Below are 20,151 nucleotides of genomic sequence, written 5' to 3'. Positions count from 1 at the left end.
ATTTTAGAATCTGCGTTTTGCATAGGCAAGCAGCTGAATTGGATCAGCAAGTTTACAAGAACATGAAAACAGAGCCTGACTTTTTCATAGCCCAGTCAGGATTTGCAGCTAAAACTGACATAAAGGTGTTGTACACGACACGTGAACTGCGAGGGAGAGAATTTGATTATTCCACAGTTTAAGACATCCCAATATAGACTGAAATGTTTAAATCTCTCTGACGAGGAATAACTTGCTAAGACATTTCCTGATCATTTGAAACAGCCTCCATGTTCCTTAGTTTCTCTGCATTTCCATTCCATCCCTAGGGCAGGAATAGTAGGACTTCTTTACCCACTAATGTGCATTTCAGGATAAGGGAGTTTTTTTATATAGTAATGTCCTGTGGTTTTGCTTTCTATCAGACAGCAGATCCTAAAGGGATCTTCTGCAGTGGCTGGAAACTCACCTTTTGGAAACTGGACGTGTGAATATAAGCAAACTTTTAGTATCATTGAGAGAGAGTGAAAAAGCTATTATTATTCCTGAAAATGAAACATCATTGACTTAAAAATACTTAAATTAACTCCATAATAGTAGTTTCTTCTCTATTTGTCTGAAATGAGATACAGGTAAAGTCAGATGTGGTAAGCAGTATTTTTATAAGCAAGTATTCAGTTGTAAAGCTTTATTGTATTAAACTGCTAAAATTAAAAAAAATATATATTTGTAAAATAGCTTATTTCCACCTGCTTCCTAAATCAGTAGGACTTGAACTGTATCCATCATGTTAAAACAGAGGAAAAAATCAATATCACAAACAGAATTACTGCCACATTTTAAACATTCAGCTCTGATACTGAAAAAACTGCTTCTACTTAGGCATTATTTTTGTAATATGTGAAACAGTCTCTGCTGCTACAAGTTACATTGTAAGAGACAGTTTCTCTATATTTTAGAAGGACGTCAAGTGACAAAATTTGTAACAAAAAATACCACTTTGTTGGAAAATACATGAAATTCTGAAATATCTCCAAGGTTCACAGTCAGCAAGAGCTGGAAGGTCCAAACCCACTGTGTGTCTACGCCCTTTTCCATAAAGCATCAACCCAGCAGGATGACATAAAATTAAACTCTAAGAAGGCCAATCGACAGTTCCAAGTCAGATTAGTGACCTGAGTCAGCTCAAGAAACAACCTGACAAGCACCAGGGTTTGCTGGAGTGAAAACAGAGGAGGAAAAGGAGGTGAGACTTCCTCTTTTTGCAACATTGACCTACTACATCAGCCCCCGAATGACTGAGATTTCCAGGAAACCTGCACTTTCTTCAAGAAATACTAAAACTGGTAGAAGCAGCTCCAGTTTGCAAAATACTTTCATTATGTGGGCTCCAATATGAAAGAGAAATGAAAAAAAAAAAAAAAGAGACCATTATTTTGCCTCCAGTTTTAATTGCCCTGCAGGAAAGTGAGGTAAAAAAAAAAAAAAGGAAAAAAAAAGTTTCAAAACTGCATGTCAGCCAAGCAGCAATGAGAAATGGAAGAACCAAAGAGAGGGCTCAGCCCTGGGTGTATGTTTACATCTATCCTGTAAAGTTAATACAACTTAGAGCAGTGTATTTTATTTCAAGAACAAGCAAGGAAATACTTTGTGTCGCTGAAGTAACAAAAGGAAATTGTACTGCTTGGAATGAGGAAAAAAACCCATCCCTGAGACAGAGTGTATGTGGTCAGTCATTTGATTCCCTGTCTGACAGGTAAGCAGTGACTTAGCAGAGACATCCCCATGGGGTTACAAGCTTCTGTAACAAACTCCACCAACAGATATACTGCAGTTTTTAAGTGTTACACACATCTCCAAGCACTCACACCTGAAATTATTTAGGTACTTGGACTCCAGAATGACAGTACAGTAAGAAATGGAAGAGTTACTGTGATGTTTTAGAAGTGGAGAACTCTCTGTAAATTTAAGCCTCCTCATTCAATTAACGCAGAATTTACACCCCAGGATCCCACTAAAGGATTCTTGAACCCTTTTAAAAGAACTGTGAATTATGCTTTAGGCCTTTATTTTGCTAGGCTTTCCTATTCCAGATATCCACAACCCATTAGTCAGATATTCCAGAAGTGAAATTTAATAGGTATATTTATTTCTTGCCACGTTTTCAAACGCGCCCTTTGATTTTCTCCCCTAAGGGCAGATACTTCTTACACTGAACAATAAATTATTACAGACATTATGACAAAACGCTAAGACAACCTCTTGATACTCATGGCAAGAAATCTTACAGTGCTTAACAGGCAAAGAAGCTTGGCCAGCAGCACAAGGAATGCCATTTCACTAGGAAAACATAATACTAAAGCTTCAAGCTCCTAAATTTGAATAAGATATGAAGGAAAGACTCTGAGGTTCACAACCGCCCACCTAGCAGCCCTTTCAAGCTGCTAATATTTAACATGAGGATTTCTTTTTTTTCTTATTAATATAAACAGAAAGTTTCAAGAACCACAGGTGTTCAAAAACGTGGCTTATAATGGCAGCAAAAACTGTTCATTGAAATTAAAGTGTGAGGGTGAAAAGAATTATAGCACCAGAACTTCATTTTTATATTCTGCTGTGTGCAAATGTCTTCAAGCAGCTTGGGACGCATCTGAATCACCAAGAGATGAAAAAGAAATATAAAATACTTGTGACAGTGGCTATCCTTTATACTGACAGGGATTTCTCTTAAATTCAGAGCGCTACAACATAAAGCGTTCACTGACAAAGCAAAACACAAACTTTAATGCCTTTAACTTTTTCTACCACGGGTCTTGGTGCAGGGCCACCACACCGATGCGAGATCTCGCTCCCAAGTCACGGTATTAAATCACACGTTTATTTACGTGTCCGCGGCTGTTTACGAACAGGACGGAGACTCCGAGCATACTCACATTTTACTCTACACGCAATAAGGTAAACACACGTTTTACAAGCAGTTTTTCCTCCCGGGCTCTTTGCGAAGGGGCCGGTGCCGACAGGGTGTGAGCCCGTCCCCTCACACCCCTGCGCTCCCAGCCCTGCGGACACCCCCGGGAGAAGGGAGGAGCCCTCCGCAGCACCCGCACCGCACTCCCCGAGCCGGTCCCAGCCCCGGGCAGCCCAAACCTCCCGCTCCCCCAGCCCCGGGCAGCCCAAACCTCCCGCTCCCCCAGCCCCGGGCAGCCCAAACCTCCCGCTCCCCCAGCCCCGGGCAGCCCAAACCTCCCGCTCCCCCAGCCCCGGGCAGCCCAAACCTCCCGCTCCCCCAGCCCCGGGCAGCCCAAACCTCCCGCTCCCCCAGCCCCGGGCAGCCCAAACCTCCCACAACCCCGACCCCACTCTCACCTCCCCGCTCGCCGCCGGGCGCCTCAGCCCTTACCCGCCCCTCCTGCCCCCCACCTGCCAACACCGCGGCCTCCCATTGGGTGTCCGTTCCGGGAGCCGCGCTCCCATTGGCGCAGAGCGCAGGGCCGGGCCCTCCCGGCGTGCCCGGCCGCTGCCGCTGCCCGCACCCGACATGGCGGCGGCCGGCGGGGCGCGGGGCCGCACCAGCTTCCAGCGCCGGGCCGGGGCCGGAGCCCGCCCGGCCGCCCTGCCGGGCACCCGGCCCGCGCTGCGACACGGGCAGCTGCTGCTCTCCAGCGGGCTGCCCTCCCTCGACTGTGTGCTAGGTTGGTGGGAGCGGGACCGGGACCCGGCGCTGCCCCTCTCCCTCCCTGCCCCGTGCCGGGCCCTGCCCGCCCTGCGCCCCCCGTGACCCCGCGGCGGCTCCCGCAAGGCTTCTCCCTCCTCCCCGCAGCTCCCGGGACTGGGGGGAGGACGACGGGAAGGAGGAAGGGGCAAGGCAGGGTCCGCTTCCCTGGCAGGATGAGCAGGTTGCCGTGCCCTGCCATCGGCCCGGGCAGTCTCGGAGCGCAGCCCTGCCCTGTGGAGCCCCGGGGCACCGCGTCCCTGTCGCGTTCCGCGGGCGCTGTCACACAAGGGCGCCGAAGGGCTCGGGTTTGAAAGCCGCGTTCGCTGGATTAACGCGTGGTGTAGTTCTGGTTCTCCGGCGTGGCACTGGTCGGGATGTGTCGGACGGGGTTTCCTGTCACAGCGGCGTCACTGAAATGCCCCGTTTCGAGGGGTTGCGCCGGTGTGAGGCTGTGCTGTCTGTGCCTCTGCCTTTGCCTGCTCGCAGTGTCAGGAGGGTCCCGTGGACTGATCTGTTGTGGCTATTGCTGTGTTATCATCTGTGGCATGAACTGGCACCTCTATGGGATTGGGAACTAATTAATTTCACTGTTTTATCTGTATGCACTAAGGCTGTGTGACCCCTTTACTAACTGCTCACTAAATGCATCTTTAGTGTACATCAACGTAGGTCAACTACTTTTAGCTAGTTTAGGTACTTTAGCTTTGTTCATTCATCCTTGGAGCACATGGAATATAGGAATATATCGCTTTTTTCTTTTTCTGAGGATATTCTGTATAAGTAATGATAAGTATAAAAGTTGTATCCATTTTGTAAAGAACTTTTTGCAGCCTGTGTATCATTTGTTTGTTTGTGCATGTCTGCACTTTCATCAGGGATTAGCATCGTTGTGGAGAAGGCTCTTCCTCCTTTAAGAGAGCAGTATTCATTGAGTGTAATTTGTGAAACCCTTTAATTGCATAAATAGAAGATTTGCTTTGAAAATTCCAGTTCTTCTTCATGTTCCCTTTTATAAACAGTGGATTTTTGCACAGCGTGGCTCAGAAGATGTGGACAGCTCCCATGCTGGCAGTCTCCTAAATTTCCAGGCACTTAGACACACAGTTAGTGGTTTGTCATGGAAGCTGAGGACACTTTCAATGAACCCAGGCTCCCTTCTGAAGTACGTTTTCCTTGTCTTTTAAATGTTTAGTAATTCCCTGACCTTGCTAATTTTTATACTTAAATATCAAGGAAGTTTTTCAACCCTAGGAATAGCAACTTGTCAAAATACTTTTAAGATAGTTTTTGGGTTCTGGCATCTTTGAAAAGCTGTAAAACTCTATATTCCTATGTAAACCTTTGGTAAGCTCCTAGCCCTTGAATCACTGATTTCTGAGGGCTGAGTGGGCAGGCCAGGAAAGACTTGTGCCAAACATGGTGACTATAAAAAAGTTCCCATTGGTTCCAGGTATTAGGCATTGTTGGAGACAGACCATCTGTACAGAATCACTGATTTTGGAGACAGGGGAAGGACCTCAAGAATTCACCTTCTGCAACCTTCAAGGAGGCTCAGCACCAAATTCCAAGTTATTTGCTCAGGGCTTTGTCCAGTTGAGTCTCGAAAATCTGCAGTGGCGGAGATTTCACAGCAGCTCTGGACAACCCAGTCCAATACTTACTTCTTTTTGTAGGGAGTTTTCTTCTTCCTTATATCCACTGGGAACTTTTCCTGCCCTCCCTCAGCTAAGAGCTCAGCTGTCTGCTCAGTAGCTTCTCTTAGTTACCATCCCACGGCCTTCAGGTCTTCCTCTCTTCTCCAGGTTAAACAAGCCCAATTCCTTCAGCCCCTTCTCTTCAGTCATTTGCCCCACCTTGGTTCCCTTCCACTGGACTCATTTCAGTTTATCTTTGCTTCTCACTTCGCTTCTCACTTCGCTTTATCTTTACTTCTTTCTTGTACTTTATCTTTACTTCTCAATTCAGCTTATTTATACTTTTTTCTTGTACTGAGTGTCTTGTGTATATACTGGACCTTGTATTCCAGATGTGATCTAATGAGTAAAGGGGATAATCACATCCTTTGACCAACTGACTGAGCCCACTGTGCTGGTGGAAGTGTTGTGCTTGGTCTCCTTCCTGTCCTTTCTGCTTGTGTGTGTGTGGAAATGCTTCATAAATGTGCTGCTTATGTGTTTCTTAAAGAGTGCTTATACTTTCCTTCTTTTGTCTTGCTCACTAGCAGTTAAATAATTGCACAAAATATTTAATTTTTATTGTCACCAGAGACAGAGGACAATCCTTTTTTTTTTAGTACAAGTTTCTAGTGGAAATTGCTATAAACTCTCTTAGTCTATGTTTCATAGACATATTTTTTAGCAGTCTGCAGGCAGTCTTCTAAATCTCTGGCTTTGGGCTTGAATTTAAGTTTGCCTGGTTCAGAATCTGTAACCCAGATACAGCATTATTTGCCAGACATGAAAATACAGCTTAGGAGTAAGTGTGAGTAAGGGAAAGCATGGTGTTATCAGACACAGGTGTAATGAGGAACTGCTGAAGAGAGGAATAGGCAGAGGATACAAGGAGGAATTTCTTTTACCTTACAGCTAGAGGCCTGATTGTTACATTATTGTTGGTCACTCTTCTTAAGCAATGCATTTCCTTTGGGAAAAAAGTGTCGGATGAGTGCTGGATTTCAAATGCCATCTTACCATTAGGGCACTGCATTTTCAGGCTTTCAGTTTACTTCCAAGGTTTTACTTTCAAGACCATATATGCCTGATTTGTGCCAAAGCAGTTCTCTGTAATGATTTGCAGCTATTGTATAATATAATAATCACGTGCCTTGTAAGGAGTGTTTTGTTTCAAGCTGCTTGAAAAAAAAAGATCAGGGATATGCTTCGAAAACAATTGGGACATTTCTCAACTTGCAAAGTTTGTTGTGTTTCTGTCCATAAGATCCTAAATCTCTTTGCTGTAAGTGGCAATGTGGAAAGTTACAGGTCTTGCTTAGTTGTTTATGTGTGCTGCTGCCTTAGATACTGGCAAAAAAAAAAATAAAGTAGCAAAATTAGGAAGAATAACAAGTTCACAGCAGCTTTCTTGGGAAACTCAAAGATTTTACCTCTTCCTTTTTCACTCCATCAGCGTTCCTGCTATTTTTTCCTGTCACTTGTTTTTTGCTTAATTTACTGTTATTGTTACTAATTATAATATGAATATGTAACCATTGTAACTGCAATAGTTTTACATCCCATCTAATAGAACACACTTGGGCAAACTCTTCACTGCACCAGATAATGTAAAGCCAGTCCTCTGACCTGAGCTGGCCTTCAGCAACCAGGGTGTGTGCACATATGTTACAGCTCTGGCTTGTAGAAAGAAACAGTACCATTGATGATTTGAAAATACACCTCCTGAGAATTTTGACTGCACTGTCACAGTGTTTGACAAACAAATTCTCTCTTGTGCAAGCGATTTAAGAGCAGAAGAGACACTACTTCTGTTGTGGCTACAAGTGAACTGTTTATAGCTGAGGGTTTTATGTCCTTATCGCCGTGAGGTAATACATTACTTATGGCTGCTTTGATCGTATTTTCTATGTCAAGCTGTAAATATTTGAGGCATTTGTACGTCTTGACTTGGGAGCATAGCTTGAAAAATCTGCAACGATGAAATTAGTGTGTGACTAAACCCTGTCACTGCGATGTGCTGCTCAAATCGTGGTGCATCGTGGCACGATGACAAAGTGATCCCACTGTGGTTTTAATTCAGGTGTGATGTTATGCAACAATTTATTCAGCCTATGGGAAAGAACTTTGCTTTTTCTCTTCCTTCGGGGTAATTCAACATTACAAGTGCTACAGATATTTGTAGTCCCACCAGCAGAGCTATAAAGATTAAGAAGGTGGTCCAACTCCCACTGGAATCAATTTTAAGTGAAGTTTAATGAACTCTTATAAATTTATAGAGTGAATGATCCTGTTCACTAGAGTCCATCTATGCACTAGAGTGCATCTGTGCAGGCCAGAATTAACTTCTGGAGCCAATGTGATTCAGTTTGCTCCTAACTTTTAAATCAGTACTTAATTGCAGTTGACATACTGCAGTTCCCTTCATGCAAAACACTTCAGTGGGCTGGTTACATATGGCCATCTGAACACTTCTAGGAATTTTTAACCTTCCTGTCACAGTCATATCATTGTTAAATGAAACAGTCTGACGTCAGGTTATTCCACTGTTGTAATTCTTGGAATTCAGATTATAAGCCAATTTACTCTTCACCTAAAATAAAACATGAATTCTTCTTTCGCTGCCTTTGTAAAGGAATTTGCAGGATTGTTGTTATGTCCCAGACATGCCATGAAAGACTTTCCTAGCATCTGTTTTTTCAGATGTGTGTTAGATGTGTATGACCTGTCAGTCCAGGTTTCCTTGGGTGAAATCCTGCCTGTCTCACCACCACGTCTGCTTTCAGGAACAAGACAAAAAGCAGTGGAGCCTGGATTTTGCCTCAAAGCCTTGGGTGGGAATTTTCTAGCTTCTTAGTGTGTCACTTTGCTTCCATCCTTCTTGGTACAAAGGAATATCCCTTGATAGTGATTAATCTGACTTTAATTTGTAGCATGTTTACTCACTTGAGTCATCCAAGTAAAAATCTGCTGGCTCAGACCACACATCACTGCTGTGGTACTTGAGCGTAGTTCTGCAGAGCTCTGCAGGATCTTTTTACCACAATGATGATAGTACAGTATATTGTGAAAGTAATTGTAATGTGCAGTATATAATTACATGTGATGTATAATTATTTCATAATAGAGAATTGTAGTAAGTATTGCAAAGGTAATTAAAATGTTGTTCACTTTTATATTTTTAAATTCCCCGTTATCACCTTTCTTTGACTTATAAACTAAGAAAAGTTAATTGTTCTCTAACATAGTATTAAAATGAAGTCTTACTTTATTCTTCATTTTGTTTTGTTTCCAGGTGGAGGCGTAGCTGTTGGAACCCTTCTTCTCATTGGTTAGTATAGAATATATATTAATGCATTCATTAAATAGCCTGTCTTTTCACTGTTTTTTGAAGTCAGACTTTAAGAAAGTGTAACTCTCAGGTCCATTCACTTTGTGTAGCCTTCAGAGTGGACTGTTGTCTGTTTCAAGAATTATTCAAGAATTACTGGAGGTAAATCAAAACCTTAATTTTGGACACGCAAAGAATACCACAGAATTCTGTTTGAAGGGATGGTGTTCAGCACATTCCAGGACTTCCTAGCAAAATATTCAAATTTCTAAACTATTTGATTTCCTGTAAGATTCAGGCTGTTTATGGTCACTAAGGGTTTTTGGTTCTTTTTTGTAAGTTTGGCTGTCTGAGGAAGATATTTAATGCAGCATCTTTTAATCTTTTGGTTGCCAGAATCAGCTGAAAGATGATGGAAGGCTTTCTGTGAGGATGTGGATGAGGCACTCTGAGATGATTTAATAAGTTACAGCAGAGTTCCCTTTGCAGACCAAATTGCAGCTGTGTGGGCCCACATCTCCATTGCAGCTCCATTGCCCAACTTTCCTTAATAATTCCTTTTAAATGTTTATCAGATTAATGGTTCTTATGAGGTTCTTATGAGAAACCTTCAAGCTTGTTACTTGCCCTGTAGCAAAAAGAACTGATACTACAGGGAGAAAAAAAAAGAAGAGTTATTAGAGAAATACATGTACTTATGTGGAAAACATCTGCATCTGTAATCTGAGCTCACATCTTGAGTAGTGTAACAAATTTAATATTGCCTTTTCATACCAGGTTGCTGGAACAAAAAATTAGGATCCTAGGGACAACAGGTCTAACTTTTAGTTTTCCAGTCGCTGCAATATCTCTGAACTGTTGGAGTTCACACAACTAAAAAGTTGTGTGATTGTTTTCTCCCACTGAATAAGATGGAAAGTACCTCAATTTCCTTATTTATAGGACTGACAAAAACCTATCCCATTGGAAAGCTATCTGAGATACAAGAAGCAATGTCTGAGTGCCTACATATTAAATTCCCCAAATCCTCCACTAAATACTTAAAAATTAATCATTATTTCTAGTTTAAAACGTGGATGACAGGAAGACAGCCACCAATAGGTATGAAATTGTAGGTAAAGTCATGTAGATAAAAATAAAAAAGATGTTTTTACACTTAAAAAGACCCGTTTCTTGCAGAAGATTGAAAGTGCAGTAAAGCATCATTTTGGCTAAATCCTGAGTGAAGGATTTAACAGGTTGTTAAGAATCAGTGTAAAATTGGAGTTTACGGACAAAATCTGAAAAACTGTGCTCCAGAGTAAGAAAAAAGTAGCAAAAAATTATCAAGTTTAATAAAGATTTTTCTTTGGTACCTCAGTAGTTATGAGAAGCCCAAAGGAAGGCCTGAGTAGTTACTCAATGAAGCAGAAAAACTGGTCAACAATGACACTGGAAAAGGCAAAAAATCTTTCCCATTGTGTCCTTCCCGGTGTTCCAGAGTATGCTTTTTACTTCCAAGAAGTTTAGTCTCCTGATCACTTGGAAGTATTTCTGGTAATGTTGTTTAGAATTCCTTGGCATGGAATTTATGCAATGGCAAAACCATCATGTGTCCAGTGATAGGCACCAGTAGACAAGCAGCTCTTCAGTATGTGTGCTCTTTAGCCTTAAGACAGATTTACTCAGTAATTTTCATTTGTTTTCTGAAAGGGATGAAAACATTGTGGTCCCAATATTTTATCTGTGTTTAGTTTTGCTGTGGAATGACAACCATCACCTGGGAGATTGCCTTTGTATCTAAAATTTTGGTTAAGTATTTTGAATGGTTGCAATATTTTGAATTAGTCTTAACACTGAAGAACTAAACAGTGAGATTTGGGGAAGATCTCTTTTAAATCTCTTTTAGCCACTATAGGAATTACATCGTGCTATCTTTTGTTGTTTATAGGGCTCATGTAACCCGCACTAGAGGCTGAAAAACATTTTCTGTTTGCCACTGAGCAAGCTGATTACTCTGCCTCTTACTATGGCTTGTTGTTATTTTAAGGGTAGTTTTTATTTCTGCATTTTATCCATCATTACAGACAGTTATTGATGTGTCACTGAATCTTAGAAAATGTTGATTTTTACATGAAGTATATAAATGAGTGTATGTTGTTGTGCAGCTTAAGTAATTTGAATAGTTGCCTGCCAGAAAAAATAACTGACATTGCCTAATTCAAGCCATTTTCAGTTGGAGAAGAGCTGCAATCTTGCTGTGCTAAAGGAAGAAGGAAAAAATGATGTTAGATCCTGTTATATTTTACATACAGATCAGAGATTATGAGACTAGATTCATTTTGTTTCGTCTCCCCATTGCAATACTTGCTGCCCGTTCCAGTAGACAAACTGGGTGGCATCAGATGAACCCACTTGAGCTGAGCTCAGTGGCACCACATGAAGTGAGCTCTGTGTTCTGATGGAAGAGATGGCAGGACTCAAATGGTGTGAACGTGGCAGGATTTTTTGCCTGAACCTTTTTTTTGACTCTCCTCTGAGCTCGTGGCTGGCAATACTGGTGGTAGGTCTTAATTTACTTATCCTTAATGTCAGTTGTGTATTTGTGATCTGATATTAAACTTAAGTCTCCTTCAGATCTGAAAACTGATTTCTTTCCCCAAATAAGACCTATGTTATTTTGAAACATATAATTATATACGAGAAGTGTATACGAGAAGCATGAACTATATTTATTTGTGACTCATTAGTCTAAAAATTTTTAGACTAATTTTTAAAGTTGGTGCAGGTAGAATTACAGTTGCATTGTTAGAATATCCTGTCAGTATACCAAAAAATTCTGTCATGAGATTAGTCTAGGCAAGCTTAATATTATCAGGATTGAAGCTGTCAGTGATAAACCTCCTAGGAAGATCTTTCTGTGTTGTACTCCAAGTGTTATAAAAAGGTTAAATTCTTCCCCCTTCCTTCAACATTCTCTAAGGCAAGAATAAATTGCATTACTTTTAGCTTAGCTCCCTTTGCAAATTAAATGCTCATCTTCATTATTTGACACATTATCTTGGTTAATTTAACCAAATAATAGTAGATTCAGGGTATTAAAATATTTATTTTAACTGTTGTGTTCTGAGATGTAGTGATGGCACAGGTTACTTGCTAAGACTGTAAAATATTGCTTGAAATCTAAGTGTACAATTTTTTAAACTCAATTCATAATAAAGAGCACCGTGATTTTCAGTTGAACTTAATTCTATAGTATATTCTTTTGACAGTGCTTTAATTACATGAGAATTAGAGAGCTGAGGCATATGGTAATCTCACACAAGACCCTGGTTACTAGAGGAGCTTGAAACTTCCTGCCCTTTGTTCATGTAACAAGAATTTTTAGGATTTTAACTAGTCCTTTAGTTTCAAGAAATCTTGCTCTAGTGGGTTTGTAACAAGCATTCTGATGTGACACCATCAAACCAGTTTGTTTGAGGTAAATGTGAGACCACTTTCAGCCTTCCAGAAGAATCTCTCCTTCCAAAACAAGTTGTGTGGCTGTTGATTAAGCACAGTCCTTCCCTCCTCCCATCTCCCAGGTGCTTCAACCTGGTTTGTGTCTGTTTTGCCAGCCTGAGGAAGAGTTTCCAGAAGGATGTTACTTTGTTTTTAAACATAAGCCTTGTTTATGTGACACATTCTGTGCTGTGAGTTACAGCCCACTCATAGATCTCTCCAAGAGATCTCTCCTGGGTACCCTATAAGAACATATTCTTACCTACCTCTAAGATGCTCTAGTTTTGACAAGGTCACTGACAGCTAAATGTTTTAAAGATTATCAGTTGGAGGGTTTTTGTTGGTAGCTGAGGTCAGTTATTAAAAGTTAAAGATGTCTGGCTAAAAGCAGGTCTATACTTGTACATTCTAAGCCCTGAAGCAGTTTCAGCTACTTTAATTAGCTACTATTATTTTTGTTAGACATGCAATTTAACCTGACTGGTAAGAGCTCTCTTCACTTGTCAATATAAGTGAATTTATCTTCTTTTTAAAGCTGAAAAAGATAATCTCAAGAGAGGTACAAAACAGTGATTTGCTGAATATAATTCTACAAAATACCAGTTACCAGAATTCGCCCTCCTGAAGTATGGCCAAATGCCAAATATTGTAACTTATATGTTTGACAACTCCGTTTTGGCATGTGCTAATTAAATGCAAGTGACACAAAGTATATCCCCTCCAGCTTAGTAAATGTGGACATTAGAAAAGTATCTTTTAAATGGAATTTCAGATTATTAAAATAATCGCATCTTATGACCTGCAGCAGTTCAGAGAGATGTTTCATAGCTACAGAAAGACACACCTTAGGTCACAGGACCCTACTGTAGAACTATCTGCTGAAAAAATTATCGATACTGATGGGCTATGACAGGCTTTTGGCAGCTTTAGGGCAACCTGTCTAGACTTTGTACAGAGGGAAAAAAAATAAGTTATCTGTACATTACATTGTTGCAGTCCTACTTTTCCCTTTTTACAGCTCCCGCCGTTTTGAGCAATTATACTACAAATTACTGCTGGACTTTTTCAAAGAGCTTCCTGTTGTTTATTATACTGGTGTTTAAAAGTCAGGTGTTATAGATATGATCTGTAAATGTTTGTTATCTTATGGTAGATTTTGTTCGTGACTTTTTGTTCCTCCTCTGGTTCTAGAGCTTGTTCTGTATCCCTCTCCTGAAACATGGATATCTCTGTGCAGAGGGGGTATTTATAACTAGAGAGGTTTTTATTATTTACATATCAATCACGTATTTACATATCAATTTTTATAATTCCATTTTTTCCTTAATTTTTTTATAAATTATATATTTGCAGTGCCTTAGTGATATCAGTGTCTCACTGATTGCCCTTTGTCTTCTGTGCCCTAGATAAAATCCAGGGCCTCGAAATTTTACAGCTAATTTTGTGACCCACAAGTTTCTTTGAGTAGTAGCTGCAGACAGTCTGTGCACAAAGGTGTTGAGAATGTCTTATGTATCCAGTGTAGTGGTGAAAAGAGCCATAAATAGGAATTGGTCTTTATCCTTAGTATTCCACATGGGTATATGTTGGAATTCTTTGCAGTCATACTGACAATGCTGCTTTTTCTGGTGGTTCCAGCCATGAAAGAATGCTGTTGTGGAAGGAGACCAAAGGGTAACAATCACAATAAACTATTTTATTTATGTCCCTATCTGTAGGATCAGAAGAGGTTTTTGTCCCGGAGACAATATGCATAACTTCTAGGTAAATAATCTCTTTTCCTCGTGTAGTTTTACGCTTCACTAGTTACTCACCTGCTACTTAGCTGTGGAACACTCTTTGTTCAGCAAGAATCAGAGAAAGCCCAGAAAAGGGTCTGCAGCTGCAAGAGTCTTATTTGTTTATGTGCCTTATTAGCTAGAAGTGAAGTTCCCAGTGGAGGCTGCTGACAGCACAGCCCTTTGCTGTGCAGGCTGAGAATAAAGATTTGGGCCAGGTTGGTCTCAAGTGTTTGACTCGAATGAACTCAGGTGTTAGTTCCTACACCTTACAGAACGAAGGTGGTTCTTCTGGAAATTTTGGAAAAGTAGAGAGAACAGTTGAAAATTTATCAGAACAGTTAAGTCCAAGCATTATCAGCAAAGTGTTTCCTTCCCTGATTCTGTGAAAATAATCAGTGAGCTGCTGAGGTACCTGTGCTAAATGATTTGTTTGTTTGTTTACAAGAAGAAAGCGAGCTGCACTGCTGTGGTTTTGAATAGTAATGTTACAATTGAAGCCAGGGTACAATGGATGCTATCAGAAAAGCCCCATATGGGTGCACTTTAGATCTTTTGAATACCACAAAAGTTTAGTGACCTAGAAATGAATCAATAAAAAGCCATCCTCTATTTGACAAATTGAAGAACTGAGGGATTCTTACAGATGCATTGACTTTAACAATTCCAGATACACTGTTTGTAAAGGCTTTCTGAGACACATTTAATCCTTAGAGTACTGTAGCAGACTATGAGGTGGTTTATATTTAGATCACTCTCCAATACTTAATTTCCTATTTTTACTGTAAGTTTGCTGTTATGAAAATCAGTGTAAGCAAACCAAAGGAAAGGCTAATGCTAAAATGATGTGTCCTTACCCTGAATGTGAATGTCTTTAATTTGCTGCACTGACAGAGCCTTATTGTTTTGCAAAATACATTTTGGGTATGGCAGTGTAAGAACATCTCTGGTCCTCTTATATTACAAATAAGTCAATGAAATTAATTATCATCTTGATTAAGTCAATAAAAGGGTTTATATCCGTGTTCCTTATTGCTTTTCTTCTACAGTTTGTTTTATGTTTCAGCATTTCAAATAAAATTTGAGTAAAAATTCTTCTTTACTACTACAGATTTATTTCCTCATAGTTTAGTTAAATAATCATCAACACACAGTGTGATTTCTTACATTTATGCCCCAGTTTATGGAGTTTGTGTGTTATGTTTGGCACAAAATTGAGCATGTTGTTTACTTTCTAAGGAATAATTAGTATCAAAAATGATGATCCAGAAAGACTGTCTATACAGCTACTGCATGTACACAAACCATAAAACAGTTAAACTAGATATTTGCTTATATTCCATTAAATATCAGTTAAGTCCTGTCTGCATGCAATACAACTCGGGTTTTCTGTGCCTCAAATGGTGGAGAAGGTGAACTTTATCCTACAGATAAAAATTAATAAACCAAGATTTTTTGTTTGCCAAGGATGATGTTAAATGTCACAGCTGAGGATCCTCCCAGAGCGCCCGAGGAGTGTTCCTTTTGCTCTTTTTTTTGAAGAGAGGGAGATCTGACAAAATAGTCTCCCTCCACTGACATCTGCTGCAGTGATGTGATTACAGGGTGGCTTCTTTCAGGTAGCTTAGACAATTTAAAAAAAAAATGTAGATGTCATGCTGTCACTTTGATTTTTAGGGGGCCTTGGTTCTTAAATTGAGAGCTTCGTAGATGGAGATTAGCACGTGGAAATCAATGTACTGTGGATAATATATTACCAATGATATTGCAGTAAGCAGCCAAAGCATAAATAACTGGAGAGAGCCAATGTTTGAGGGGCAGGAGCTGTAGGTGTTCCTGGCCTCCAGTTATAAGGGAGACTCTGTGTATGGGTTTTATTTTCCTCTTGTTGAAACAGTTCAAAATCTAAGCAGGCTCCAACGACTGTATTTACAAAATAAGGCTGTAATACTTCTTCATAACTTTAGAAAGTGTCTGTTCTGCTTTTTGCTTTTGCAGCTTTAGTGCTTCAGTTTTCCCTGGGTTGACTTGTCTCCATCCTGGTCTCGTACCTGGATCTGCCTCCTCAGTCACCACACAGTGTGTGGAGCTGAGTTACCAGGGAGACAGTTCTTCAGTAACACTAGTCATGGCTTTATAAGGATGTGAGAGTAAACTGTATCAAATATTTAACTAAGAGCTCCAAACTTCCAAGGAAATTGCAGCTTGTAATTCTGTCAATGCTTTCAGGAATCAGTCCTGCTGAACTGTTAATAAGGAGCCCAGCACTGTCACCAGTGAGCTTTTGTCAGTACTGTCCTTTTTATGATACAGGTCTGTCCATATCATTACACTGCTGTGTTTTAAAAAATGTGTGTTTTTGCAAATACAGAAGGTTAATAAGGCCTACTAAGCAGGTTAACAGTATCAAAGATAACTTATATTAATACAGTCTGAGTTCTTAAAACCTGAAGACTCTACAATAAACTGGATATATCAATGGCAAGTACCAGTAATGGTAGTGCTGTGATTATTGTATTCCCTTTGGCTTCTTTGGATATCCAGTTTTATTTAATCTCCTGTCTCAGTGTTGTGTTATGAAGCATTTTTCTCTACGTTGAAATTCTGCTTTGGAGTCACTCCTAGTTCATTGCTTGGTTTTAATGAAAGGGAAACTCTTAGATAAATATTTTTCCATACAACAAAATATGTCATCTTGACACTATAGGGATTATTATGAAGAAGAAAGAAATTTAAAGATACAAATTGTCCAAATTTTAAGTGTATCCCAAATACTAAATTTAGAAGTGAAATAAAAAAAGCAGGAAATAAATTGTTTTACCCGATACCCCGTGGGAGTTGGGGAATGTCTCTTGGAGACCTATTTCTTTTCCAGTGATTTTGAATACTTGTGGTTTGAATTTCTTGTTAATCTTAGCCCTTTTGACTCTTGAGCTCCAAAACATTGTATTTTCATACATATTGAAGTTACAATATTTTTGTTAGATATGAACGACAACTCTCTAATTTTCTGTCTTTGTTATTGGTTTTCTGGTTTTTTGGGTGTTTTTTACTATTTCATATGTGTAGGGAGGAAATTGTTTCCAAGTCACACAAAGAATGGATTGAGTCTTGTTTGTTCTCTATAAAGAAAATCTCTCTGTGTTTTTCTGCCTCGACATCCCTGTCTGTTGTCTTCCAGCAGCCAGATTAACAGATGAAAAAGTAAAATTGTGCATTTACTTTTCTCCCAAACAAAATATTTTAGATATCTTTCTAAATAAATGTCAAGAATGTGTTGTTCCAACACACATTGGAACATGATCTAAAATTTTATGGGGCAGTTAATGACATAGTTATATTGTTGGGAACTTTTTTTGCTGGCATTAGCACTGCTAATGTTGGTATTTCCTAAAATTAAGGAACATCAGAGGTGGTTCAGATTTCATTGTTATGTACTCATTCACTTCCCTGCTAACTTTAAGTTAAGTTTTAATTGTATGAAGTTCATTAAGATTTTCTAATTCTGGTAATTTCTGATACTCGCAATAAAGAAGCTGAAGGAAATATTGGCCTTTCTGAAGCCAGTGGGAGTTTGTATTTTCATGTCAGTAGGCCAGTATCCACAATGTCTGTTAACAAGTATCATCTCATTTCTTAAACTGTAAATTCATGTGTCTTTTGAGTGTGTTCCTGACTTTGCTCTGGTTAGCTCTCAAAAACAGTGTTGCACATTACCCGTTTTTTCAATACAGACATTGGGTTTGCCTGGTTTTGTAGTTTTCACAGCTTTGAAAGAAATGCAGATGTAAGAATGTCTCAGTAATAAATGATACCTCTATATAGCTTTAGCATGCCCAAATATGATTGAATTTTGAAAAGCATCAATTAATAGATGTTTTAAGCAAGTTAATGTTTTAAGGACTAAGAATGTAAATATTAATATAATTCTGCTAAATTAATAAACCTCATCCCATTAACCCATAAAATTCAGTAATCTTAGTTGATGTTTATGGGAAGCCTTGTAAGGAAGATAATACTGATTGCTGTATCCCATCCCTAATTAGAATGAAATGCATGATTGAGAGCTTTTTCTCTGTCTTGAAAAATTCTAAATGCAGTATTATAAGCATTATGTTTAAAGTTTTGGAATCCTATTTTACCTCTGTTGTACATTATACACTGCAGGAGACAGAGCAAAAGGGACCTTTTACTGTGTTGTGAACATACAGGTGGGTGATTTATCTAACAACAACAAAAAAAAATTCCAACTATTCTTGTTTTCACAGAGGAAGATAAATACGGCCTTTACTCCAATTTGTTGTTCAAGTATTTTCTGGCAGAGGGAATTGTCTGTGGACATGACCTGTTCGTTGCTTCTGCTAAAGAGCACCCTGACAACATCTTGAAGGTAAATAAGACTCCTTGCTTTTGATAAGCAAGGCTGTAATCTCTTGATGAACTTGGGCACGTTTTAAAGTGTGTGTATTGTGTAGTAACGAATTAATTAATCTTGGTGATTCATAAGAATGTGTTGGGAAGTACAGGAGTATTTGCAGTAGCCAGATTTGGGAATTAAATTTAGCTCCCTAGCTTCCATCTATGGACAGTGGAGTAAGATCCTCCCAAGGCCAAATCAGGTTTGGAGCCAGCTTGTCCTTTATTTTGGTTGTGGATAAAACCCACTGGATTAGTGGGATGGTTTGAGTCAACCCAACTCTTCCCAGTTTTGACTGGCCTGTCAGGAAGAGTAGTTAAGGGGCTTCCAGTATGTTATGGTGGAAACAGTGCACAATTCGTGTAGATGTTTATTGTAGTTTCCCATAGAGAATAAAATTACCATTTAAAATCTTTACAAGTTCCTTTACACTTACATTTCGTTCTGACTCTTTTTCTGTGCTTGGGAATGTGGTCAGCTTTGGGTCAGGTCATACAGAAAGGATCCTTTCAGACTTCAGTGGACTCCAAATCAAACACTGATAGTTTCTGTTATAAGAAAATTATATAAGGGGAGAAGCCTGATCAACTGTGCAAAAAAATGCTGAAGTGTGAGGATAATCTTACAAAATTTCATTAAATATTTTATGTCTTTCTAAGGCTGCGTTTTTCTAATATCAGAAGTAACATATAATTTACTGATTACTTCTGCATCAAGTGAAGTCTGGCTATTTCCTTAAGTGTCTTCAGAGACTATTTCTGGACAAAATGATTACTTTTCTGCTTTCCTATCTAGTGGTGGGAAATTCTATGCCTTACCTATTGAATGTTCAGTATTCAGGAAGAAGTATATTCTTAATGAAATTATATGACTGCATTGTGAAAAATCTAATTTATTTTTTTTAATGGTCTTGAAAGTAAAGAGGGTTCCTTTAGGGGTGAAATTTTTATCATTTTTTCTTGTGGTTTAGAGTGAAGCCAAAAAGATAGGTTACAAATTGATTTTTAAGTATGAATTACGTAAGAACATGCTATATTTTTTAATAATAATTGGTTTTAAATAACTAATAATCAATTCATTGACTCCCCGGCTGTACCATACATGATTCCTGCAGTTGTGTTCCTTATCGAATTAAATTATTCAAATGAGTATTTTTATTGCACTGTGTTAAATTTTCTTAAAATAGAGTAGCAAACATGCATTTTATTCTTCTTTCATTCACCTTTGATTCAGTTGTTCACAGCCTGTCATATTTTTCCTAGCTCCTTGATGCTTTTGCAAGTTAATGAACAGACATTGTTCCCCTCACCTCTCCTTCTTGTACCAGTGTGTTTGTGGTCAGTTAGTTTGATGTGCCTTATCAAGCTCTGTTGTCTGATCTGGAATAATTTTCCCTCTTAATTTCCAGGGTTGGACACTAGGCAATAACACTGCATTCCTCTGTTTTACCTCCACAGTGGTGTTACTGTAAGAGACTATAAATGAATGGGCAATGCTGCTGCAGGAAAGTCGAGGAAAACATGGTTTTGTTTTGTTGTCTCCCTCCATTTGTGTTTTTGTGTATCCAACAGTATTCTTGTCTGTGCTTTTCTTGACTATTCAGCACTTCCTAACAAGGCACAGCAGAGTTGATTTCTCTGATTTGTATTGTGTCAGTGAGGTAACCCTCACTCAGGTGCTTCAAGAAGTCCTCTCCTGTCATAAAAATGAGCTCTTTGGGATTTGGGTGACTCCACCAAGTCAGGATTTTAATACAGCATATCTGACCATGGAATAATGTG

General features: G+C 39.3%; 2 protein-coding genes across 3 annotated transcripts in view; one reads left to right on the top strand and one right to left on the bottom strand.

The window, feature by feature from the left end:
• Positions 1–3,380, bottom strand: part of IMMP1L (inner mitochondrial membrane peptidase subunit 1) — a 32,622-nt gene extending 29,242 nt beyond the window's left edge. Inside the window, exon 1 of one of the 2 annotated variants that reach the window (XM_027735710.2) lies at positions 3,346–3,380. The gene's annotated coding sequence lies outside the window, so the exon portion shown is untranslated. Of the gene's footprint in view, positions 1–2,912; positions 3,036–3,345 lie in introns of those variants that run through there. The other variant, XM_039390477.1, reaches the window with a different exon arrangement.
• A 137-nt stretch (positions 3,381–3,517) lies between these two features.
• ELP4 (elongator acetyltransferase complex subunit 4) overlaps positions 3,518–20,151 on the top strand; it is an 86,674-nt gene continuing 70,040 nt past the window's right edge. The window contains exons 1-3 of the mRNA XM_039390505.1: positions 3,518–3,671; positions 8,660–8,695; positions 18,222–18,343. Coding sequence (XP_039246439.1) covers positions 3,518–3,671; positions 8,660–8,695; positions 18,222–18,343 — 312 coding nt within the window. The remainder of the gene's footprint in view (positions 3,672–8,659; positions 8,696–18,221; positions 18,344–20,151) is intronic.

Source organism: Pipra filicauda, unplaced genomic scaffold, assembly GCF_003945595.2.
Source record: "Pipra filicauda isolate LSUMZ 115617 unplaced genomic scaffold, ASM394559v2 scaffold82_size2718185_pilon, whole genome shotgun sequence".
In the NCBI taxonomy this organism is placed as follows: Eukaryota; Metazoa; Chordata; class Aves; order Passeriformes; family Pipridae; genus Pipra; species Pipra filicauda.
Note: the sequence above shows the minus strand (reverse complement) of the source record. Positions and strands in the feature narration are given on the sequence as shown.